Raw genomic sequence first — 20,381 nt, 5'->3', positions numbered from 1 at the left:
GGAAAAACCCAAGATGTAGAATGTCTAGGCTGCAGAACACAGAAAACACTGCAGCAAGTACTGGCAGTTCATCAAGATGTGAAGTCTGAACCTTTGCTCAATGCCCAAACCAGGCAGCATTTCTCCCCATGGGCAGAAACACTGATGAGCAGATCAGACAGCTAGACAACAGAATGGCTTAGGTTGGAAGGGACCTTAGAGAACAGCTACTCCAACCTCCCTGCCATGTTAGGTAGATCACAGAATGGCTTGGGTTGGAAGGGACCTTAGAGAACAGCTACTCCAACCTCCCTGCCATGTTAGACAGGTAGATCACAGAATGGCTTGGGTTGGAAGGGACCATAGAGAACATCTACTCCAATCTCCCTGCCATGTTAGGCAGGTAGATCACAGAATGGCTTGGGTTGGAAGGGACCTTGAAGAACACCTACTCCAACCTCCCTGCCATGGGCAGGGATAGCTCACTGCATCCTTGGCAATACATTACCCCAGCTAAAAAAGGGAAATCTGAAAGCTTTCCAAACGCAAGCCACTTTGAAAACAAAGAAAAGCAACAGACTCTGCTCTTATGCCCAGTCCCCAAGCCTGCTGTGTAGTTTCAAAACTTACACCCTCAGCCAGGAATTACTCCTAGGGTGTAATTTGCTGAGCAGTCTTTCACCAGCGGTGCTGGCTTCAGAAGTTTCCCTGTCATAGCTATTTTTAATCCAGACCAGTCTGCTACATCTTGGCCCATCCCACAGTTACAGAAGAGTAGAACAAACATGTCTGAAGGGTGAGGAGGGCACTTGCTTCAGCAGCTGAAAGAAATGCCTGTGAAAAATGTGAATGTTCCCTCTCTGTTTCAATGGAAAATGAAAGGGCTTTAGCTTAAATACCTTTTGCAGTGGAGTATTAAAGCCATTTAACTTAGTTCAGTAACAAAAACTGCAGAGGCAAATAATCTTCATTGGCTTATCCTCTGAACTTCACAGGCATATGCCAGCCATAGTACCTATGTGCATGCTTACACCAACTTCACTCTTTAGTTTTTCCTTTAATTTGGTCCCTAAGCACCAAACAGTAAGTGAATATAAGAGAAGTTAACAAATTTCATACTGAGATGTGGGGGGTTGGTTTGTGTTGGGGTTTTTTGTTTGGGTTTTGTTTTGTTTAGGTATTTTTTACTATTTTTAAGTGGCAGAATATGTGCTACACACCACATCAGTGAATAAAAGTACAGGCCAAAACCCCAAAGCACTGAAGATGGAGCCATGAGCTATTGGAAATCCACTATATATAGCTGGAGTTAGGCAATAGGGATCCAAAATGTGATGCCTCATGGCCCATGTAACATGCAGGGATCACCAAGAGTGTGCTTTTGTACTTCCCAATCTAAGGGCTAACAGATTTTAAACAATACCTGATTCTTCTGTGGGAAATCCCCAGTGTATCTTGCCCAGGGAGGTGGTTGAGGCCCCATCCCTGGAGATATTCAAGGTGAGGCTTAACAGGGCTCTGGACAACCTGATCCAGTCGAGGATGTCCCTGATGACTGCAGGGCGGGTAGATTACATTGACCTCTGGAGGTCCCTTCCAACTCAGACCATTCTATGATTCTACAATCTTATATGAGACCACCAGATACACTTTGTGTTCCACTTCAAAGCTCACTTACTACTTCCTCCTTACCCCAAGACTATTTCCTTTCTTGAATCTGAGGGAATGTGAACACATTTTGGGGGGAATTTGGATTTCAGCAACTGGCTTCTGAAGTCTGGTCCACAAGATTTGAACACACACACCCCCATCCTCCCCCCAAGGAATACAAAAGCTACTTCCAGAGGATTTTCTTCCTCTCAGGAAAAGGTTTAGGCTATATTGTTGATTTTTTTCATGTGTAGTAGAGGTTGACACTGACTGCAAAACACTGAAATCTTTACTTGAAAGCAAAAGCCTCCTTGAAATAGTAATTGTTGGGCCATAATTTAATAGTGCAACAATCCAGTCAATATTTTTCTGCAGTACCCCCCACATTAAGCCAATGGACATTTACTCAGAACTCTGCTCCTAAATTTCAGGCATGGTGAAAATTGGAAAGATTTTCTGGTAAACCATAAATTTCTCTTCAGAGGTCAGCTTTCAGTTTCATGTCAAAAAAGCCATTTCCATTGGGAAAACACCAGCCAGAATTAGAACAATGAAAGTGGAAATTAAATAAGCACTGGGGGGGTTTATAGAATCATAGAATGGCTTAGGTTGGAAGGGACCTCAGAGATCATCCTAGTCCAACCTCCCTGCAATGGGCAGGGACACTTATCCAGCCTGGCCTTCAACACCCCCAGGGACGAGGCAGCCACAGCTTCCTTGTGCAACTTATTCCAGAGCCTCACCACCATCATATTGAAGAACTAAGATCCAGCCTAACCCTGCTCTCTTTCAGCCTCAAACCATTCCCCCTTGTCCTGTTGCCAGATACCCTTATGAAATGTCCCTCTGCAGCCTTCCTGTAGGATCCCATTGGAATGTGCTGCCTGGGGAGGTGGTGGAGTCACCATCATTGGAGGTGTTTAGGAGGAGACTTGATAGGGTGCTTGGTAGCATGGTTTAGTTGATTAGGTGGTGTTGGGTGATGGGTTGGACACAATGATCTTGAAGGTCTTTTCCAACCTGGTCTATCCCATCCCATCTGGTATTGGAAGGCAGCTCTACAGTCCTCCTGGAGTCTTCTCTTCTCCAGGCTGAACAACCCCAGCTCCCTCGGCCTATCCTCACAGCAGAGCTATTCCATGTTAGCCTTTAAATACACTAGCAATGATTCACCTTAGTTGCAATGGGTAGGGAAGGAACAAGGACAGCAGTTTCCCCCAAATCTTATAGCAGAGGATATTTGTGACTTCCTGCTTTGCTCACCCCCAATCCCCACCAGCCCCTTGTTAGGGGAACTAAAGAAGATTCTTCTTGATGACGGATGCACACTATCCTAGCAGCACAGACCTCTTCACATGGTTGGTTTCTTATTATCTTAAAAGTTCTATACAGAAATACTTCAAGAAACTGAGCACAAAAGCTGCTCATCGAGTAGGAATGTCAGTTTAAGAAGAATACTTACTCTGTGCCACTTTCAACCATTTGGGTTAGGAGGGAAATACCATCTAGGTTTATAAATTCCTGGGCAAATGTCACATCCCTTGAGTAGTTGGCTAAGTCTTTCAGTGCTTCTAACTTTGCATCCATACTAGAAGATTGGATCCTCTCATGGAGCTGCTGTGCATTTTGAGCCTAAAAGAACAAGACACACAGAACAAGGACAAAACAAAACGCAACAAGCTTTAATTACAATGGCAATAAATGATGGCCATGGCCAATATTAGTGATGCTTAACATTTGCACACTCAGAAGTAAGGAGGGAGCTCAGATCATAATATCAGTCAGGGTTGAAGGGACCACAAGGATCATCTAGTTCCAAGCCCCCTGCCATGGGCAGGGACACCTCACACTACATCAGGCTGCCCAGAGCCTCATCCAGCCTGGGCTTAAACACCTCCAGGGATTGGGCCTCAACCACCTCCCTGGACAACACATTCCAAGGCTTCACCACTCTCATGGTGAAGAACTTCCTCCTCACCTCCAGCCTGAATCTCCCCACCTCCAGCTTCATTCCATTCCCCCTAGTCCTGTCACTACCTGATATCCTGAGAAGTCCCTCCCCAGCCTTCTTGTAGCCCCCTTCAGATACTGGAAGGCCTAGGTCTGAGTTGCTTTTACAAAAGTATATTTCTTGTTACCCATAATTATTTGGGCTGCTGCAGAATCATTAGCTGAGCACTGGACAGATACCCCATTGTCTCAGGCTCAATGTAAGCATTACAGAAGACAGCCTTTGGCTTGAAGAGCTTGTGTGTCACATCAATAGAAGCAGAAATGGGAATAAAACAAATTGCAGCAGACAACCCCAGAGCAATAATGGCAGCACTTTTACTTTGCTGGCAACACCCACCCAGTTTATGCACTTCTCATGACCTTTAACAGCGAAGACCATGTGCTGTCCTAATCAGGTTAGATCAGTAGGGACCAGCTTCAGGCCTTCTGCTCCTTCCTCCCCCTCCTGTTCACAAAACTCTCTTTCAAGTAGCATAGGAGCAAATTACTTCCCACATGATGCTGTGATATTATCACTCACACATCTCTGTGAAAGTTTGATAATCACATCTATTAGGCTATCTGCCCATTAATACCTCGAAGGCAGGATGAGAGAGTGAAATTCAAAAGGAACACTGATGATAAGAAGCTAAAGGGTTATTGAAGTAATGCATATTAAATTGTTTCTCTCTTTAGCCATGCAGATACTTTAAAATACAGCTCATGTTTTCAATTTGATGCTTTCACTTACCTGAGCACAATACCCAACAGGCTCAATTAATAGCTAGCCAGCCAGCCTATCTTGCTTTGAGAAATAAGCCTCCTCACTCCACTTGCAAAACTCAATTCCCTAAAATTTACTTCTTACCTGGAACCCAGTGAAAGGTGGATGGGAAACTACATGTCATTAGGAAAGAAATTAAGGGTAAATTCTGCTGAGAGTGATTTTCTCTGAGATTATGCTTAGCTCTTCTCAGCTGGAGAAGAAAAAAAATAGCAGAACGGGCTGTGGTGACAGACAATTGCTTTGCCTGTTCAAGTAATGAATATAGTCCTCCCAGAGAGGGTCGGCTCTGCAGCCCAAGATTCTGAGACAGGAGAGATTTTCAATGCAAGTGGAGATTTAAACAGAGGACACGAAGAAAAACACCACCATATTCTTACAGCTTCCCATCTACATTTTGATTGCTTCACAAACCTCCTGAAAGGAGAGTGTAGTCAGGTGGGGGTTGGTCTCTTCTCCCAGGCAACCAGCTGCAGAACAAGAGGACACAGTCTCAAGCTGTGCCAGGGGAGGTTTAGGCTGGAGGTGAGGAGAAAGTTCTTCCCAGAAAGAGCAATTGGCCATTGGAATGTGCTACCCAGGGAGGTGGAGGAGTCACTGTCCCTGGAGGTGTTCACAAAAGGATTGGATGTGGCACTTGGTGCCATGGTTTAGTTGTCAGGAGGTGTTAGGTATGAGGTACTAGGTTGGACTTGATGATCTCTGAGGTCTTTTCCAACCTTATTGATTCTGTGATTCTAACAGATGGAATGTCCCAATATCCTCCCAGCAAGGCTGGGTACTTCCCATTTTCACCAGGTAAAAATAAAGCATGGTCTCCAATCAGCTTTTGGCCAGATCCTATGTGGTGAGCAACATGTACAGGATGTACAGGAAGGAGATAGCTCCTGGTTAGTGTAACTGTGCTGAACATCTTCAGTTAAGAAACAGACTGTCTTTAGTCCTGAGCTTTTTGATATATATTGCAGCTACAGCAGCTAAACTATCTATAATAAAACAGTACCCTGTAATTCAAAAGGTCTTTCTGACACCCTAGGTTGCCAACTCTATCAATAGGATTGAGCTGTGATGGGGAAATAGTGGCTTATACAGTCTCTTTGTAATGGCAATGTCTGCCCAAATGGTACTAAAAGCATATTCTCTCAAACTCAAGCAGCTGGTACAGTAAAATAAAGCCTAAGGAAGAACTGAAAATATATTCCTCCAATTTCCAGGATAACCACAGAACATTTCCTCCTTCATCAGAGCAGGTGAGGGGAGTTCTGCTAAAATACTCTTGAATAACCAGCTACAAAAATTACAACAAAATTAAATGAGTAAAATCAGAGCAATCACCAATGTTCCCTGAAGCAGGAGTTCAACAGCCAACTCCTACCTTACTAAATGACCTCCTTCATTGAGCTGTCTCTACTTTCACCTCCCCACTGTAACAATTCAGAAGACTCAGAGATGCAAAGCAGCCTTAAAACCTTGCTCTTCCTCAGAGCACACAGAACACCTGAATTCCTGCCCACCTCAGGGAAGAAATGCTTGGGGAAAATCTTTAACACCTCCATGGCAGCTGCCTGTACCTAACCTTGGAAATGGTTCCTCAAATCTAACCTTAAGCTCATTAAGATCTCTGTACACATTTCCTTCTACCTCTCTCTCCTGATTCTGGGAAGTTAACACCCCCCACTGCCTGACTACTGAAGGAGAGAGTTCTTCCAGCTTTCCATGGGCAGCAGGTGCTCTGAAAGCTCCTGAACTCAGTGAAAATGAAACAAAGAAAAATGAACAAAACACCTGGTTCAGTATGACTGAGCAGCTCTGCTGGGCTGCTCAACCAATAAGTCTGAGTGGGCAGAAGTTAGGCACCAGAACTGAGGCCAAACCTCCTGGGACTGTAATCACCTGTGTAGCACAGTAGCAAGCAAGAACAAATGTGAAGCACAGCCAGGAGAAGATCCTTCTCCAAGCCCCTTCACAGCACAGTTACAATTGCTGTTTAAACAATGCTTCATCTTTCTGTACACTGACAACAGATTATTAATGGTCAAGTTTACCCAGGAATATTGCATGCAGTTCTGGGCTCCCCAGTTCAAGAGGGACAGATCCACTTGACAGTCAAAGGGAGGGCTACAAGGATGAAGGGACTGCAGCACTGCCTGAAGAGGAAAGGCTGAGCCCTGGGGCTATTGAGTCTGGAGGAGTGAAGACTGAGAGGGGATTTGATCAATGTCTATCAATATCTGAGGGCTGGGGGACAGGAAGGAAGGGACAGGCTCTGCTCACTTATCCTATCACATCGCACAAAGGGCAATGGATGGAAACTCCAGCACAGGAGGTTCCACCTCAACATGAGGAGGAACTTCTTCACTGTGAGGGTCACAGAGCACTGGAACAGGCTGCCCAGAGAGGTGGTGGAGTCTCCTTCGCTGTAAAATTTCAAGCACCATCTGGATGTGTTCATGTGTGACCAGTGAATTCTGTGGTCCTGCTCTAGCAGGGGGCTTGGACTTGGAAATCTCCCAATGTCCCTTCCAACCCCTAACACATCCTGTGATCCTTCCTTTTGAGGAGAGATTCTTGCCCCCAGTATAAAAACTTGGGGCTGGTGAACTGCTGCTGCCATCCCTGTCATGCTTTCAGTTTACATGAATCAATACCAACCACAGGAAGAGCTAACCCAGCCTCTCACCCAAACTGAGAGCACCAGTACCAGGATGTGCAATCAATAAATAGCTCACTTTGCGCTGCTGAACAGCAGCATGAGCTGGACCAAGAGAGATGCCTTAATCCTCTTTCCTCTGAAGCCAGAGCAAGCTTTGAAATTCACTACACTAAAACCAAAACACAATCTTAGATCAGACACAGCTTGGGCCACCTCTACAGAGCACGAAAACCTATGAAAGCATTGTCTCTGCTACAAAAGTGGTTCAGCCCTGTTTTAAGAAGATAAAGCTTAAGAACACCCCAGGCTTTATCTGACTATGCCAGTGTGAATGCTCCATCAGCAAAGTTTCCAGGCGCCTGTGTTTCTTCTTACACGAAACAAGCTTTGCAAGTCACTGCATTCAATAAACCCTGCTCCTTCCATTGGGTGAGAAAAGAACTGATAATGGCAGAGCAGATCTTGATTAAATGGGTAAACAATTATCAGTCTCAGCAAGAGGGCTGGTGCATTTCCCACTGCAACCATGGCCAAAAGTAACATTGGCTGCTGCCACCACCAGTGAAAAGATTGCCTCGGCGAACACCACGCAGCTCCCGCAGGCCCTGTTGCCATAGCGCTCATACGTGCTCATGGAATGTACAGGCTTACTTATGACTGCACTAAAAAAAATGAAACCCAGAAGAAATGTGCTCTGAGTGCTTACCAGGGAGCTGCTTTAATGATTTACAATCCATCAGTGGCCGGACAGAGAGCGCAGCTCATTAGCGCGGCGGCAGAGCGAGCTGCCGCCTCTCTGCCCAGATGGAAACATCACTCGGGTGAGGATAAATAAATATATAAAACCTGCCCGACTGAGAACTGTTATGAGGGAATTAAGAGCAACACAGCTGTTCAAGTAAATGAAAGAGGGCATTAACTGCTCTCCTGTTTAGCAGGGAAGATGGGAAGCTTGTAGAAAGGGTGCTGCAGAAGCCCCGGCGTCTCACAAGGCTGCCAAGAGGCATAAGCTGTGTGTCTATAGTCTTACGCCACTTGCTCCAAGGACAGCCAGAAAGGTTGCCCTCAGGGAGTAGCAGTGCTTCAAAGGAGCAGCTTGATGAGATTGCCAGCTTAAGAAGAAAACTAATGACCTACATCCAAGATGTGGCTTGCTTAGAGACTCAAATAGCCATTCAGAGACTAGAAACCCCAAGATCATCCTAACGAGGGATTCTACTGACCAAACTAGCATGTCTCTGCCACTGAATACTCCCTGCAAACTTGGAAAGCAACTTATTACCCAGACACACAGAGGGTTTCTCTACAGAATACAAATTACAGCCAGCAAGGACAGGAGGGAGGACATAGATTCCAAATACCACCACTACCAAACATTAATGTGCCAGGAGAGAAATCTGCACCACTGATTCAAACTGCTGTTCTGCCACTCCACCATCAGTTTCCTTCTTTTTCCTTTACAAAAAGCAAATAAAAGATGAGCTATTTGGTTTTCCCTGCAGGTGAGTTGGTCACAGGGCACACAGACCATCAGTAACTACCACATACAGTTTCGCACTTTCCAAACAGGTGTATTTGTGTGGTTTCATTTAACAGCACGGTGCTTTAAAGTGCTGCCTTATCCTGGCTTGTTACTGCCACTTCCCCTACAACTGCACGTATGTAAGGAGTGGATAGGTTACATCATCAGATTCAGTTTACAGATTCAGCAAACCCACCAAGCCTGGCCAGCAGCTGATGCCAGGAAAGAAATGAGATTCCATTTTAATCACTTAAGACATTTCCACATTAATACTCCAGCACAATTTCTACATCTAAAGGCCTCTACAAATGTAACACACAGAGCAGTCCTACACAACCAACTATACTCAGTTAAGGAGGCAGAAAGAGAGAAGCAGGGAAAAGACCACACCTGAAGTGGTTTATTAGATCATTTATAAAAGCATTACAGATGCATACTGATATGTGCCTAAAATAATCTCATGCAATCAGTAGCCTCTTATGAATGCCTGAGGAGCAGGTTTTCCTCTTGCTGCATTTTCACAGGATCACAGAACTGTCAGGGTTGGAAGGGACCTCAAGGATCAGCCAGTTCCAACCCCCCTGCCATGGCCAGGGACATCTCACACTACAGCAGCTTGCTCACAGCCACATCCAGCCTGGCTGCAAAAACCTCCAGGCAGGAGGCTTCCACCACCTCCCTGGGCAACCTGTGCCAGTCTCTCACCACCCTCATGGGGAACAACCTCTTTCTAACATCCAATCTCAATCTACCCATTTCTAGTTTTGTTCCATCTCCCCCCAGTCCTACCACTCCCTGACACCCTCAAAAGTCCCTCCCCAGCTTTCTTGTAGCCCCCTTCAGATCCTAGAAGGCCACAATTAGGTCTCCTGGGAGCCTTTTCTTGTCCAGACTGAACAACCCCAACTCTCTCAGTCTGTCCTCATTGCAGAGCAGCTCCAGCCTCATCCTTATGGCCCTTCTCTGGACACCGTCCAGCACCTCCAGATCCTTCCTGTAATAGAGGCTCCAGAACTGGAGGCAGCGCTCCAGGTGGGGTCTCACTTGCTGCATTGCAGGACAAGTGTCCCTTTGGAACAGTCTCACTGGGGAGCAATTACAGCTCACTTGCTTGTGTACCACCCCACTGGAACATGGCTATCACAAACCCAGACAATACCAATCTGGCATCTCAACTGCCACATATGTTCCAACACAAAGAAATGTTGCAGAAGAAACTTCTGATGAGTCCCTTCAGAGATGCATATGGACAAAGGGGGAAGGGGGGGAAAACAGGTCACAGAAAGCTGCAAAGACACAATAGCACGAGGAATTGTTAAGAAAGATGATAGGGGAGGTTAAAAATCAATAAGAAAGATGATATAGGAAGGCAGATAATACAGGAGAAATTCAATCTGTACTCAAGTTACCTAGGAAACAGAGCGTCTGTGTGGAGAGTGGTTTACAGAGGGGAGGGGGGGAAACAGCAACAAAAAACAGCCTCTCCTTGAAGCACATAAACTTAGCAAACAGAGTGACAGAAACAAAGGGGCAGCTCAAATTCCCATCAGGCCTAAACGGTGGCTTTGCAAAGTTTTAACTCGACAGAAAGTTTAAAACAGACACATTGTAAACCTCGGAGGGAAAGCGCCGGTAATGGATTGAGCAGCACAGCCAAACGCCAGCTTGGCCCTCGCGATGTTAGCCATGGTGTGCAGGGAAAGGTCCCCTATGCATGCACACAATAACCTACATTTGAGTATAAAAAACAAAAAGAGAGAAAGTACTTAAAATCGAGATTTGGGGAGTTAGGAGTTCAAACCCCAATTTTACAAATATCAAATCCCAAAATGCTGTACTCTGCCCTCTGCCCTGCCCAGGCCACACCTGGAATACTGCAGGCAGTTCTGGGCTCCCCAGTTCAAGAGGGACGGGGATCTGCTGGAGAGAGTCCAAGGGAGGCCTCCAAGGATGCTGCAGGGACTGCAGCACTGCCTGGTGAGGAGAGGCTCTTTAGTCTGGAGAAGACTGAGAGTGGATCTGATCAATGTCTATCAATATCTGAGGGCTGGGGGTCAGGAGGGAGGGGACAGGCTTGGCTCAGTTGCACCCTGGGATAGAACAAGGAGCAATGGATCTAAACTGCAGCACAGGAGGCTCCACCTCAACAAGACGGGGAACTTCTTCCCTATGAGGGTCACAGAGCCCTGGAGCAGGCTGCCCAGAGAGGTTCTGGAGTCTCCTTCTCTGGAGACTTTCAAACCCCATCTGGATGTGTTCCTGTGTGGCCTGTGCTGGATTCTCTGGTCCTGCTCTGGCAGGGGGGTTGGACTCAAAGTTCTTCATAGGTCCTTTCCAACCCCTAACATCCTGTGAAAACTGTATTTCCTCCCCTATCTCCTCTTAATCTTTTACAGCACCTGCTCTGGGAGCAATACATAATTTGAGGCTAATGAAAACAGAACTCCAAAAGTTCCTATCTCATCCTTCTCACCCCATTTCCAGTGACTCATGGCAGCCAACTGTGAATGGGTATCACCGAACTACTGCCTGTCACGGTAATAAGTTGCAGGAAAACTAAGAACTAGAAAAGCATTTTAAGTTCATGCAGCCTTCAGAACTGGTTAAAATTATTCCTCTCAACTCTTCAAGGAAAGGAAAAAAATACAATAAAAAGGGTTTCAGAGAAGATTTTTACTTTTCCTTTTGGCACACAATAGCCAGGAAGAAAGCAGCACAGGCAGCTGTGGAGCTACAGGGACCCATCCCAGACACCGCATAATCTGTGCACAGCTCCTCTTAATTTCTCTCAATCTTCCTCTCCTTTTGGATTTCTCCACCACTCTAAAAAGCATTTTTGGTGTGACTCTCTTTTTCTGGGGGGAAGGAGGAAATACTTCCAGCTTCACACTAATGTGTGATGGGGAACATTTTCCAGAATATTAAGATTTACACAGGATGAGTAAAACATTTCCTAGCCAGCTCTAGCAGTCAGGAAAACTTCTTTCCCATTTTGCAAGGGTATTATCATGCAGCCTGCTGTTCACATTACCTCCTCCAACTGCTGCTGCTCTCCTTGCAGGATTTCAGAAGGAAAGATCGGAACAGCTGGCCTGTTAGCTTTTCAGGGTAAACAACAAGCATTGTGTGGGTCACCAGTCTTAAAAACCCACAGCCTGCAAGCCTTTAATCTATGTATTTTAGCTACCTCTATAATGACCTTTAAACATTACCTTTAAAGCAAAGACACTATTGTAGGGTGAGAACATGCAGAGCTTCCTTTTATGTGTATTTAAGGAATACAAACACTCTCTAATCTGACCAAAACTGATCTGGTCCTTCAAAACCTCCTTCCAAGCTATCTGAATCTAGGGGGAAAGTATAAAGCTTTTTTTTTTAAACATCAGAAGATTTGAAGGTAAGCACTGGTTGTTCAGGGATAAACATCAAGACTGAAGACTAGAAAGTGAAGTGGCCTTCTACCTTGCAACAGGGTGGATGAGTCACTCACTACTACAGGCCAGTGACCAGGTGGTCCATGACTTGATAGCTAACAGGTAACACCTCCAGATGCTAAGGACCCCTGCCTTAATTCATTGACCCTAAGGTAAATCCCTACACAAACAGAATATGTAGAAGAGGGCCAGGCTCTTTTTGGTGGTGCACAGTAATAAACCAAGGAACAACAGGTTCAAATTTGAACATAGAAGATTTCACCTCAACATAAGGAGAAACCTTTTACAGCGAGGGTGACAGAGCCCTGGAGCAGGCTGCCCAGGGGGGGTTGTGGAGTCTCCTTCTCTGAAGAGTTTCCAAACCCACCTGGATGCATTCCTCTGTGTATTACCCTAGGTGATCCTGCTTTTGGCAGGGATGTTGGACTCAGTGATCTCTGGAGGTCCCTACCAACCTCTAACATTCTGTGATTCTGGGAAGAGTCTCATGCAAAGCTCCACCTTCCTGCCCATAAGCATTAGCAGAAAGTGGTCAATCCGTAACTTGTCTTCTGTGTTTGTAGGTCACATTTGCAGCTGCACAAGAGATGGTGAAGACAGACACTCATCCCACAGATCACTCACAGTACAGCCTCTCTTCAGCTAGTTGTGGATTTTGAGACAGGGAAGGATTCCATGAGTCATGTCATGCTGTCACTCCATGCTGTGGTTACACAAAGGAATGATGCAGTGTGTTTGAATCGCACTGGTTCCTGATGAGCTGCAGATGGAGGTTTGATTTCTTGAGATCCCAAGTCTGGGCTACAATAGATAGACCTATTCCAGTGCATATTTGGTCTTAAGAAATCCCAAAGGTTAGCACGAGGTGGGGTTGAGGCTGCCTGTTTCTGAGGAAGCTCCACCAAATGCAGCGTACTCCACCAGCAAGTGCTTTCCCCATCTACAAGGCTGTTGTGGTGACATACAGGGAGGGAGTCCAGAGTCACAAAGACTTTGCACAGAGACATGGTCTCAAGCTACTGATGATGATCTGAATGAGGATATTGAGTCCATATTCAGTAAATTTGCATATGACAACAAGCTGGGGGCAGGAGCTGATCTGTTAGAAGGTAGGAAAGCTCTGCAGAGGGACCTTGCCAGGCTGGACAGATGGGCAGAGTCCAAGGGCATGACATTTAACACATCTAAGTGCAGGGTTCTACACACTGGCCACAACAACCCCATGCAGAGCTACAGGCTGGGGTCAGAGTGGCTGGAGAGCGGCCATGCAGAGAGGGACCTGGGGGTACTGGTTGACAGTAGGCTGAACATGAGCCTGCAGTGTGCCCAGGCAGCCAAGAAGGCCAATAGCATCCTGGCCTGCATCAGGAACAGTGTGGCCAGCAGGAGCAGGGAAGTCATTCTGCCCTGCACTCAGTATTGGTTAGGCCACACCTTGAGTCCTGTGTCCAGTTCTGGGCTCCTCAGTTTAGGAAAGATGTTGAGTTGCTGGAAGGTGTCCAGAGAAGGGCAACAAAGCTGGGGAGGGGTCTGGAGCACAGCCCTGTGAGGAGAGGCTGAGGGAGCTGGGGTTGCTTAGCCTGGAGAAGAGGAGGCTCAGGGGAGACCTTATTGCTCTCTACAACTCCCTGAAGGGAGCTTATAGCCAGGTGGGGGTTGGTCTCTTCTCCCAGGCAACCAGCACCAGAACAAGAAGACACAGTCTCAACCTGTGCCAGAGGAAGTTTAGGCTGGATGTTAGGAAGAAGTTCTTCCCAGCAAGAGAGATTGGCCATTGGAATGTGCTGCCCAGGGAGGTGGTGGAGTCACCATCCCTGGAGGTGTTTGGGATGAGAGTGGATGGGGTGCTTGGTGCCATGGTTTAGCTGATTAGATGGTGTTGGGTGATAGGCTGGACTCGATGATCTCAAAGGTCTTTTCCAGACTGGTTAATTCTATTTTACTGTTTGTTCTTAGGACTGTAAAGCCCTGTATATTATGACCACGGAAAATGATGGTGAAGTAGAAAAGAAGCCTCTCCTCTTTGCCCAGCTGGCTGCAGTTTAGAAGTGCTTTCTGTTAACAAGCTACACTCCTGTAGATCAATATTGCAGCCATCTATTAAAAACACTTGACACACACAAATATTTCCATACTGACTTCTTCAGATTCTATTTATGCACAAACCTGCATACAAATGCAGTCCAGTACAAGCCAGTATCAGGTAAAACAGGCTGGGGAGAAATGGAAATGCACATAAAGCCTGGAGAACCTGGAAAGTTAAGAACAACATACACTTCTCCACAGAATCATAGAATTGTTAGGGTTGGAGGGGACCTCAAGGATCATCTACTTCCACCGCCCTGCCATGGGCAGGGACACCTCACACTACAGCAGGTTGCTCACAGCCACATCCAGCCTGGCTGCAAAAAACCTCCAGGGATGAGGTTTCCACCACCTCCCTGGGCAACCTGTGCCAATGTCTCCCCACCCTCTTGGGATCACAGGATGTTAGAGGTTGGAAGGGACCTCTGGAGATCACCTAGTCCAACCCCTCCGTCAACAACAGACCAATGTTTTGAAGGAGGCAATCAAAACACTTTTCACAGGTGTCATCTGCTTTTTGATGGGGCATGGGGAGAAAAAGGAATAGAAGTGTCCTTTACACCCTCTGGCCTGACCAAATAGCTAAGAAACGCAACCGCTCAGCAGCTCTATTTTTAAAGGCTGGTTTGATTGTGCTCCTACTCTCCCAGTTTCTAGTATAAGATGACCAAGGTTTAAGCAAAGCAGAATGCCCTGCCCATGATGAGGAAAAAACCAATTCTGCAAGAGGACCTGCTTAAATTGAGGTTGACTTAAGGTCCAAGCTGACCTAGCCTTAAAACACACAAAACCACCCTCACCAGCCCCACCCCACACAACACACCTCAAAGGCCATTTTTTGGAGAACCCAACTTCTAAATTATCAACAACTTCAAAAATTAAATCAATCAGTAAATACATGAATATGCCTGGAGTCCCCAGGAAGAACTTCCTAACATTCAATCTGAATCTACCCACTTCTAGTTTTGCTCCATTCCCCCAGTCCTATCACTCCCTGACACCCTCAAAAGTCCCTCCCCAGCTTTCTTTTAGCCCCCTTCAGGTACTGGAAGGCCACAATTAGGTCTCCTCAGAGCCTTCTCCTCTCCAGACTGAACAGCCCCAACTCCCTCAGTCTGTCCTCATAGGAGAGGTGCTCCATCTCTCTGATCATCTCTGCTTTGAGCCTAGGGCCTACTAGCTGAAAGATAACCCATCCAAAATCATCTCCCTGTGTTGTTTCTATCCTCAAGTCTCCACCTTTCATGACAGTGACTGACCCAACTCTTTTAGCAGAAGTCAAAAGTTAAACCAATACAGCTCCATCTTGCCCAGCAAAATGAGCTGCACTACATGGTGGCAATTTGGCCTTAAAAATGCTTTAAATCTCCAGAAGCTAAGCCACCACGATGAAGGGGTAAACCATTTTAATGGCACACTACATTTGTCAGCAAAGGAATGGGATTGCTGCTGCCTTAGCCATACATCTTCTGGGGCGATTGGTGGCTTTCAGCATGCAGCAACAGTACTGCTCAACTCAGCAGGGAAAAAGGCCAGGACAAGGCAACCAGCAGCTCTGACGTGCTTCTTGAGGAGCTGGCAAGGAGGTGGGGTGGAAACAAAATAAAACAAGACACAACCCAGTAAAATCTCAACATTACAATTGCTGCTCACTTAGAAACAGGAATGCTCTCTGACCGGAGCTGCCCAGCAGAGCGCTCTCTGTTTCAATTCCCAGCCCTTTCTCTTGACTCTGAGCTCTGGAGCAGAAAAGCAGCAACTTGAGTGAGGCTACAATGCCAGAGGTACCTTGGACACAAAAGCTGCTCCCAGTGGGAGAGAAGTATGAGACAAAAACCATCCAGTTGTGCCAACCCTAACATCAAATGTTACTCAAGAGATACCATCCCTGCCCCCACACCACACAAAAAGAGAGTACCACATACAGTCATCTTGTGACCACATCATCATACCCCTCTCATAGAATCATAGAATTGACAGGGTTGTAAGGGGCCTCAAGGATCAGCCAGTTCCAACCCCCCTGCCATGGCCAGGGACATCTCACACTACAGCAGCTTGCTCACAGCCACATCCAGCCTGGCCTTCAAAACCTCCAGGGATGAGGCTTCCACCACCTCCCTGGGCAACCTGTGCCAGTCTCTCACCACCCTCATGGGGAACAACTTCTTCCTAGCATCCAATCTGAATCTACCTATTTCTAGTTTTGTTTCATTCCCCCCAGTCCTATCACTCCCTGACACCCTCAAAAGTCCCTCCCCAGCTTTCTTGTAGCCCTCTTCAGATACTGGAAGGCCACAATTAGGTCTCCTGGGAGCCTTCTCTTTTCCAGACTGAACAGCCCCAGGAATATTGTGGGACAAAGTGTGGATAAGGCTTAAAAATACATCCATGAGTTCACAAGGATTTACTAATCAAATCTTGACTTTGAAGAGAGAACAGAACAGAGCAGTAACTCACTGGAGATGTTGTTAACCGAAGGATTGCTCCATTTTTTATTTCATTACGATTCTGAAAGAGAAAAAAAAAATAATAACCCAAAACAGTTTAGTTAAGACTGACACAGGAAGATAAAACAGCCCCTGGCAGCCCTCACCCCTCAAACACCCCCTGGCAGCCCTTGCCCCTGTCTGCAAGCACAAAGCTTCCCTCTTCCCTGTGTGATTTCACAACCAAGAGTGTTGTCCCCCTCCGAGGCAGCCCATGATTAGCTGTTCACATGATACTGAACAAAGCTGAACCCTTTTAAGAATGACTTCATGTTTTCAAAGTTTGGCTTCCACTGGCAACTTCCAAATATTTATTCAGAGTACACTGCCCACCGTGCCTGTCTCTGGCACCGTGCTGTGTAGCTGAGCAGGACTTTAAGTTTGCTGAAACCTGTCATTAAACATCTGCAGCAACTAAAGCTTCTCCCACTGCCTCTCCATCTTCTATAACAAGAACATGCTGACTTCAACCACTGGAACCAACCAGCTAAGCCCTGCCACCACAACTCTGCATTCCCCCTCCAAGTCAGGAAAAAAGACAAACAGAACATCCCTGTTAGCAGTAAGTGAAGTTCAAACACACCAGAAGTCATTCCCCTGACCTGTCTGGCAGAAAGGCAGCGTTCAACACTTTATTTTGGTTAAGCTCACATAACATGTTCAATTGAACTGAATCTTCAGCTAGATGGAAAAAAAACTGCCATGGTATCACAGAAATATTCAGGCAGGAAAGGATCCTCAGCATCACCAAGTCCAACCCAGAAGCCTGCTCTGCAAGGCTCACCCCACAACCATAGCCCCAAGCACCACATCCAAACCACCTTCAAACACAGCCAGGCTTGGGGACTCCACCACCTGCCTGAGTAGCTCATTCCAATCCCTGACCACTCTTGCCATGAAAAACTTTCCTACTGTCCAGCCTAAACCTACCCAGTGGCAGCTTGAGACCATTACCTCTTGTTCTGTCACTAATTACCTGGGAGAAGAGACCAGCAGCAGCCTCTCCACAGTGTCCTTTCAGGGAGTAGTATACGGTGTACACTTAGGGCATCCTCACAGCTTTGTGGTGCACGTTAAGGCTCAATGTCAAAACACTTCTGTTTAACATCTTTGCCAATGACCTTGATGAGGAGCTGGAGTGCACCAGTGCTAAATTTGCAGATGATACCAAGTTAGGTGGGAGTCCTGATCCATTTGAGGGTAGGAAGGGTCTACAGAGAGACTTAGACTGGATCAATGGGATTTACTTCAAGATGGCCAAGTGCTGGGTCCTGCACATGGGACACAACAATGCCGTGCAATGCTACAGGTTTGAGGAAGCACGGTTGGAAAAGCTGCCTGGCAGAAAGGGACCTGGGAGTTCTAAAAACAAGCAGCTGAGTATGAGCCAGCAGTGTGCCAAGGTGGCAAAGAAAGCCAGTGGCATCCTGGCTTGGATCAGCAATGGTGTGACCAGCAGGAGCAGGGCAGTGATTGTCCACCCTGTACTTGGCATTGCCAAGGCCACATCTCACTTGCTGGGCTCAGTTTTGGGCACCTCACTACAAAAAGTGCTGTGTCAGGTACAAAGAAGGGTGAGCTGGTGACTGGCTTAGAGAATGAGTCTGATGAAAAGCTGAGGGAATTGGGACTGTTTAGTTTGAAGGAGAGGAGGCTGAGGGGAGACCTTATCACCCTCTACAACTATCTGAAAGAACAATACAGAGTGGCTGGTGCTGGTCTCTTCTCAGGTAACTAGTGACAGAACAAGAGGGAACAGCCTCAAGCTGCACCAGGGGAGGTTTAGGCTAGAAAAACCTTTTCCCTGCAAGAGTCATCAAGCATTGGCACAGGCTACCCAGGGAGGTGGTTGGGTCACCATCCCTGGAGATGTTTAAAGGTCATTTAGAGGTGGTGCTCAATGATATAGTTTAGTGGAGTAGGGTTAATGGTTGGACCCAATGATCTCAGTGGCCTTTCCTAACCTGAATTCTGTGATCCTGTGTCCACTGGCATGGCCTCTCCCTGGGGTAAGTGCTGGGGAGACTATTCATCTTTCAACAAGTGACCTCCAGCTCACCACAGGTTGGGATAACACAGTACCTAGCACAAAGAACCTAGTAACAGGTACAGTCTGGGCACAGCACTGTGCACAGTCACACCTTTGTTCATAGTTCAATAGCTTTTTGATGGGCTGATACCCTGATTTGTCAAAGGAACTGGAGGAAGCCCTAACAGTTTGAGAGAGAAGAGCTATTTTGTTCTAAACACCACACTGAAGGCTTGTCACAGACTGGTGTTAAGCAAAAAAAGGGAAAAAATGGGGGGGGGGGAGGTGTGGAAAGAGAGGGGGGAAAAAAATGTCTGTCTTCTCAGGCAATTTCTCCTAAACTCATTTCATCCTTCTTGCTCCTGTTCTGATACATCTCAAATCCAAACTGCTAAAAGCAGGCTAAATCTTGCCTGAATCCAGGTCAAGCAGTCCCAAAAATAAAACTCCAGTACATTGTCTCTTTCTTGGTATCCAAGTCATCTGTGAGATTGGTTCTAGCTACCTCTATCACTCTCCACCCACAAAGACTTCTTCACTCTAACTGAAATAAATGAAGTGCCAGACAACACCAGGGATACAAGGAAGAAGCTTCTTTCTGGCATCTAGGCTTACACATGCAACTAACCCAGCTCAGCCTTTAGCAGTCTCCTCCCCAGAGCAGCCCAAGGGAGGCCAGCCAGGCTCTGCTGCTCAAGACAGGGGCAAAAAAATCCAAAGAGTGAAGAGCTCAATGCAGGGGAACTCTCCACAGCACTAGTAAAGTGCCAGATTTGCTCCTCCTGTAGTAAACCAGCAGCAGACTCAGCTACTTCTCATCACGTCCAAGGAGTCCGTCTGAAGCAGCAAGAGTGCATTACTGTGGTTTTAATCTAAATCAGTGCTGAAACAAACTCCCTTGGCAAACAGTTGTGGCAGCTTAAACTGCTGTCACCTCCTGGATTTGGGGAACTGAATAAAATTAATTGCTTTAGGGCAAAGTGAGCAGTCAGTCTACCTCCAGGTAAGAATAGAATAGAATTAACCAGGTTGGAAAAGATCTTTGGGATCACTGAGTCCAACCTATCGCCCAACGCCATCTAATCAACTCAACCGTGGCACCAAGAGCCTAATCCAGGCTCTTCCTAAACACCTCCAGGGATGGTGACTCCACCACCTCCCTGGGCAGCACATTCCAGTGGCCAATCTCTCTTGCTGGGAAGAATTTCACACAACTTCAGCTGTACCACGTCACATTCAGAAATGATTCACCAATACCCTCATGACAATACTGGCGCTAATTAAACAGACCATTGTGAACTAGAAGAGCACACACAAAGGGTTATATTTTTTCAGCAGCATAACTTCAGCACAGGAAACATGAGAAATTTCAAGCTTAATTAATATGAGCTGCCCAAGCAGATGTACAAATGTGGCTAACAAGGCAAGTCACTCCATCCAGGCCACAATCAAGATCTCTGCAAACATTTTCAGTCCACTGCAAGCAGGAGGTACTGGACACTGTTTGAGGAGGCCCAAGGAGTTTGCTGAATGGCTGAGTCCTAACCCCTCCCACCTGCATGTTCCCTTTTCTGCCCTGCACCAGCTCTGGGAACTGGACAGACCTCTTTGTAGGTCTCACAGTCACACTAACCTGGCAGAAACCAGGCCTGGCAGGAAAGAGGTTTGTTTTTTTTCCTGTCAGTTCTGTTTATTAAACAGAAAGACAAGTTCAGCACCAGTGCAAACCAAGAGAGATGAGGGAATCACGTATTTGGAGCAGGGTGG

The 20,381-nt window shown here is 46.5% G+C and overlaps 1 protein-coding gene across 3 annotated transcripts in view; it reads right to left on the bottom strand.

Moving 5' to 3' along the window:
- ELMO1 (engulfment and cell motility 1) overlaps window positions 1–20,381 on the bottom strand; it is a 405,265-nt gene that overhangs the window by 285,279 nt on the left and 99,605 nt on the right. For 2 of the 3 annotated variants that reach the window (XM_068152730.1, XM_068152729.1), the window contains exons 6-7: window positions 16,557–16,607; window positions 3,092–3,261 (exon numbers count right to left, since the gene is read on the bottom strand). In XM_068152730.1, coding sequence (XP_068008831.1) covers window positions 3,092–3,261; window positions 16,557–16,607 — 221 coding nt within the window. The remainder of the gene's footprint in view (window positions 1–3,091; window positions 3,262–16,556; window positions 16,608–20,381) is intronic. The other variant, XM_068152731.1, reaches the window with a different exon arrangement.

Source organism: Melanerpes formicivorus, unplaced genomic scaffold (genome assembly GCF_026170545.1).
Source record: "Melanerpes formicivorus ecotype bairdi unplaced genomic scaffold, bMelFor1.0.p_v2 SCAF_24, whole genome shotgun sequence".
Lineage (NCBI taxonomy): Eukaryota > Metazoa > Chordata > Aves > Piciformes > Picidae > Melanerpes > Melanerpes formicivorus.
Note: the sequence above shows the minus strand (reverse complement) of the source record. Positions and strands in the feature narration are given on the sequence as shown.